General features: G+C 37.4%; 1 protein-coding gene across 1 annotated transcript; it reads right to left on the bottom strand.

Moving 5' to 3' along the window:
• Nucleotides 1-3,416: 3,416 nt before the first annotated feature.
• Nucleotides 3,417-3,995, bottom strand: LOC111907080 (uncharacterized mitochondrial protein AtMg00810-like). The gene has a single exon (XM_023902872.1). It carries the CDS (start codon nt 3,993-3,995, stop codon nt 3,417-3,419), a length of 579 nt encoding a protein of 192 aa, XP_023758640.1.
• Nucleotides 3,996-5,940: the final 1,945 nt, after the last annotated feature.

Genomic DNA, 5,940 nt, shown 5'->3' with positions numbered 1-5,940 from the left:
TTCCCATCCTTAAGATCTTACTGGTCCTTTGGGCAGTTTCGCTTCCAGTGCCCCTTGTCCTGGCAATAGCAACAATCAGCATCCTTGGGAATAGCAGAAGGAGTGACAGGACCACTCTTGGTCCTTGATGAGGAGCCTTCAAGAGACTTTCCCTTGGCGTAATCGAACCTTGTTGGCGATCATTAAGGGAAAGTCTCTTGAAGAGTCCTTGAAGATCTTCAAGAGTCCTTGGAGTAGGAGTAGTAGAGGTAACAACCGATTTGCTCTTAAGACCACTCTCGGCGATCTTCAAGAGTCCTTGAAGTTTGCTCAGAGTGACTTCCTCCTTGTTCATATGATATGTCATACGAAATTGGTCATAACAAGAAGGTAAGGAGTGCAAAATGATGTCAATTGCCAACTCCTCAGGAAAGTTCACATTCAACTTGAGCAAACGATCCACATACCTTTGCATCTTTTGCATGTGGCCCATGACAAATTCACTATCCTTTATTCGGGTTGTTATCATGGAGGAGATTATTTCATACCGCTCCTGACGAGCACTCTGATGGTACCTTTCCATAAGGTCTTGGTGCATCTCAAAAGGGTAGAAGTCCTCATAGGACTTTTAGAGATCAGTTATCATTGTGGCCATCATGATGCATGCTACCTTAGTAGCATCCCTCTCATGTGTCCTAAATTCAGCAATCTCCTCAGGAGTAGCAGTGGACTCCTCAAGTTCTTTTAACTCCTTATTGAGAACATATTCCTTGTCCTCATAACGAGTCACCATCCTGATGTTCCTAATCCAACCCATGAAGTTGGAACCATCAAAGATGACTCTCCCACAAAGGTTCATGAGAGAGAAAGAGCCAGTTGGGTTAGAGCCCAAAGCATTGTTGTTGGAAGACATCTGAAAACAAGAAAAACAAGTTTACATTAGATATATAGAGTCCTTGATAAGACACCCAAATGTAATATTAAGGATAGGACCCAATCAAAATATATTATACTTAGAAGAGGTATGTCGTAATCTAAGTAATAATATATTAGGTGATGACGATTCATCAATTTCCACCAAGAAAAACGAAGTGAACTATTAGGTTTTAATTGGATTTGAAATTCCTAGATTCTTTTGAGATTCATTGAACTTTTCAATGGCATGTTTCAATCTCGATTGTGCCCTTCATGTTTTGCGACTGGGGTGCCGAGGATCACAAAACAAGGTGTGAATAACCATACCGATTCACATGGTACCCTTAATATTATCACCTAATCAATGTGCCGGTACACCACATGCGCTCCACCGATCTATGATAAACATTAAGTCACCCTTTGTGGTCCTTACTAGTCCAAGTTAGTGTGCCGGTAAACCACACACACTCCACCAACGACTTGGTAAGGTACAAAGTGTGAATTCCATGGGCTAGCACCAATTTCACATTTTTCCTAAAGTAACTAAGATTGGGAATTAAAAGGTTTAGTTACTTTATAATAATCATTATACTTTTCATGAGAATTTAAAGTCATTGTCTTACCCGTTCGGCTAACGACCCTCCACCGATCAAGGAAGCGGTGGGTGAGAGTGGACACCCATTAAGTCGCCATTTTATAAGCAACAACCTTATACCCCCCTTATAGACCGGCTTCGTGAATGAGGCCTACTAACGGTAAAACAACTTATTCTTATACATATATATAATATTAACCATTAATGTTATAAATAGTATAAGTGTTGAATTTTAACTATTAAAACTCTAAGGGTTGGAATTAAAGTTTATTAATGTGTGTGAAACTTTTCAAATTCCAAAACTTGAGGGAAAGTTTTGAAACTCTTCAAAACTTTTCATTTCATAACTTATGAATTAAAGGTTCATAAAAATGAAGACTCTTCATTTTTATTTAACTTATGTGTTTTTAATGTGTGTTTAAAATAAGTGACCTTTGGATTTCCATAACTTGAGGACAAATTATGGATTCCATCAAAAGACATAAATGATCAAGAATTAATTCTAAACAATTCAGCAAATAATTCCTATCATCTTCTAAATTCATAAGAACATGAACATGATCATCAATGTTTCAAGAAATATATGAACACATGCAAAGCATGCAATTTTGATTTAAGCCATTGTAAATGGATTAGAACTACCATTACACCAACTAAAATAAGTTTTAAAACATCAAAACAGTTTAGGGTAATGCTTCTAGTCCATTTCCAGCAGCAAAAGTCGAAAATCTGCATTATGAACCTTCTACTCGCCGAGTGCACGAACCTACTCGGCGAGTAGGATGAATTTACTCATGAACTTGGCGAGTCCTCACATGGACTCGGCGAGTCCATCATGCAGACAGCAAAAATTCGACTTTCTTCACTATTTTGCATCAAGTATCAAACAAACAAGCCTAGGCTCTGATACCACTGTTGGGTTTTGAGCATTCTAACACTTCCTAAGTGTACATGCAACCCTAATAAACCTTGGATCTATGTTTGTCTAATACATGCAAAATTTTATTTTCCAAGGTTTATAACCTATCTAGCATGGCATGGGGAGCTTTTAAACATAAAAGAACTAGATGAAATTACATGCCTTTTGATAAGTGTTGATTCCTTGGAGTTAGAGAGCCAAGCACCAATACTGTGAATGCATCAAATGGGAATCACAAATCACCACAAACTTGGAAAATGTATGAGACAGTATACTTACACTAAGAAATCGGCCAACACTATTACACACACACTAGGGTGTCATTTCATGCAACATAAGCTTGTTTATATAGTATGCATGGTTAGGGTGAAACCCTAATAACCCATGTCTTTTCCTCTTCCAAGGATCCATGGGTTAAAAGCTCCATGGATCATCCATTAACTTCCATATTAGCTTAGCCCATTAACAAATGAGTATTAGCCCACACCATATAAATATAATAGCCCATGATGTAATTACTCTTCCTTTTAATCACTAAATTAATTCATAATTAATTCAAGATTAAAACTAATTAAATAACATGACTTAATATTAATATATTATAACTTATAATATATTAATAAATCGTAAGTATACAATTCTCATAAAATTATCCATAAATAGTTCGGATGAAGTGCAACCCAAATGGACCATGCCGGGTCGGGTCAAGTATATACCAAATAAGTTATGGACTTAGACACCTTATCCAACATACAGTTCAGACAAGGATTTCATAATGATATCAGCTAATTGATCAGCAGATCTCAAAAAATGAATTTCAACATTACTATCTTCCACGTGATCTTTAATGAAGTGATACCTTAGTCTTATATGTTTAGTCTTGGAATGTTGCCCTGGGTTGTGGGGAATGCGAATTGTACTTTCAGAATTGCAATACAAAAGGATTCGCTTCATATTAATCCCATAGTCCCTTAGCTGACTTTGGATCCAAATAACTTGCAAGGTGCATCACTCAACTATAATATACTCAGCTTCAGCAGTAGATAGGGAGATACATGTTTGCTTTTTCAATTGCCAACTGACGTGTTTGCCATCAATAAAATGACATCCTCCCATTGTACTTTTTCGATCTAGACCACAACCTCCAGGATCTGTGTCAGAGAATGCTTGCACAAAAAACCCTGAGCTAGAAGGGTACCAAATTCCATGTGAAGATGTTCGTTTAAGATATCTGAAGATAGTCTTTATAGCAGTCATGTAGGGTTCGCGAGGATTTGCTTGAAACCAGACACTGTAGCAAATAGAAAAAATAATATCTGGATGACTAGCAGTTAGATACATCAATGATCCTATCATTTGACGATAGAGAGTCATATCAGCTACTGGTTTCTCCAAAGAGGGTGTTAGCTTCGTTCCGGATGCCATTGGAACCTTCACCTTCGAATCTTCTACCATTCTGAACTTCACAAGCAATGTCTTCGTATAAGCCTCCTGATAGATAAAAAGTCCCTCTTGACTCTGTCTTATATTCAAACCAAAGAAAAACTTAATCGGACCCATTGAGCTCATCTCAAACTTAGTTTCCATCAATTTTTGGAACTCAACAGTTAATATAGGATTAGTAGATCCGAAAATGATATCATCAACATAAATTTGGACAATCATCATTTGGTCACCATCTTTCTTTTGAAAGAAGGTTGGGCAACCGAACCTTGTTTAAATTTAGATTGTTTTAAGAATCTAGTGAGAGTTTCATACCAGGCTCGTGGAGCTTGCTTCAGACCATCCACAACTTTATCCAGAATATAGCAATGGTTTGGATATTTCTCATTTACGAACCCATGTGGATGTTCCACATAAACTGTTTCTTCTAGTTCTTCGTTCAAAAAGGAACACTTGACGTCTATTTGATAGACTTCAAAGTTCTTATAAGCCACATATGCCAGGAACATGCGAACAAATTACAGTCGTGCTACAGGTGCGAAGGTTTCTTTGTAGCCAATCCCTTCTTCTTGGAAATACCCTTTAAGGACTAATCTAGCCTTGTTTCATATCACATTTCCTTCTTTATCAATCTTATTAAGAAACACCTATTTCAGTCTTACAACTGATACATCCTTCGGAGTTGGAATCAGTCTCCAAACCTTGTTACGTTCAAACACATTGAGCTCCTCCTGTATTTCTTGCACCAAATCAGATGGTTATGAAAAATTCTATCTTGGAGAATAATACAGTTATCTTAGCCTTTTGTTGTGCTCTCGTAAGAACTCCTGAAGATGCTTCTCCAATTACTTGCGTTTGAGGATGAAAATTGTTCCATTAGTTCAAAGGAGAATAGTTTGGATCATATGATTGATTGAATTCTTCATTTACTTTCTGGTAGTCCAACTGAGCATCCGAATCATTGTTGTTATTCTCATTCTCCCCCTCGAATGATGGATGTTGCTCATTATTTAGAACATGATGTTCCCCCTATATTGGACTGTCGTGGTTGTGTGGAGGAGTTGAATTCTCCCCCTAGAATGGCAGTTCTAAATTGACTTTAGGAACTGCATCCTCCCCCTGAATTGGAGCATTCATAGCTTATGATGCAATGTCATAGTCTTTCAGAATGGGTGGCTCATTTTCAAGATTATTTGCAGCGTCATCGATAATATTCTTTAGTTCATCTTCCTTCTTGTCAGCTGCTTTGGATTCCAAAGAGATCTCCTTCTCTAGCTCATCAAATAGGTTCATGAATTCCTCGTAAAGGCTGGAGAGAAGAATCATCATTGGATTTGTTGTGGGAAAAATATCCTTTGATTGAGAGTCAGTCTTCTGATACATCTCCAGATAATATTCATCGAATGTAACATAGTAGGTTTCTTCTATCATTTTGGATTTTTTTTAGCACGCTATATGCCTTCGAAGTCAGAGAGTACCCCAAGAAAATTCCTCCGTCTGCTTCACATCCAGCTTGTTCCTTTGCTCTTTTGAATTGGAAATGAAACACTTGGAACCGAAGACATGAAAGAACTTAACGTTAGGTTTTCTTTTATTAAGAACTTCATAAGGGGTGATGAAGAATCTTTTATTAAGGGGAGATCAATTCTGAGTAAAACAGGCTGTGCCAATAGCTTCGGCCCAGAAGTAAACGGGAAAATTTGCAAACGATAGCATGGTCCTCACAGCTTCACAAAGAGAACAGTTTCGTCTCTCAACAACTCCGTTCTGCTGAGGAGTGTAAGGAGCAGAGAAGTTGCGAGCAACTCCCTTGTCAATAAGGAATTCTTCAAGAATGTGGTTTTTGAACTTCGAACCATTATCGCTGTGAATGTTTAAAACTAGCTTTCCCAATTGAAGCTCAATCTCTTAGAAGTCCTTAAGCTTCGAACTAGCTTTTGCAATTGAACCATTATCGCTGGTTTTTGAACTTCAAACCATTATCGCTGTAAATTCCTTAAGCTTGGAAGTAGCTTTTGATTTCCGTTTAAGAAAATAAACCCATGTAAATATGGAAAAATCATCAACAATAACTAAAATTTACTTGTTA

Source organism: Lactuca sativa, chromosome 5 (genome assembly GCF_002870075.4).
Source record: "Lactuca sativa cultivar Salinas chromosome 5, Lsat_Salinas_v11, whole genome shotgun sequence".
Classification (NCBI taxonomy): domain Eukaryota; kingdom Viridiplantae; phylum Streptophyta; class Magnoliopsida; order Asterales; family Asteraceae; genus Lactuca; species Lactuca sativa.
Note: the sequence above shows the minus strand (reverse complement) of the source record. Positions and strands in the feature narration are given on the sequence as shown.

What these genes read in the sequence shown, in the direction of transcription:
- LOC111907080 (XM_023902872.1), bottom strand. Translation starts at nt 3,995, where the DNA reads ATGGAAACTAAGTTTGAGATGAGCTCAATGGGTCCGATTAAGTTTTTC.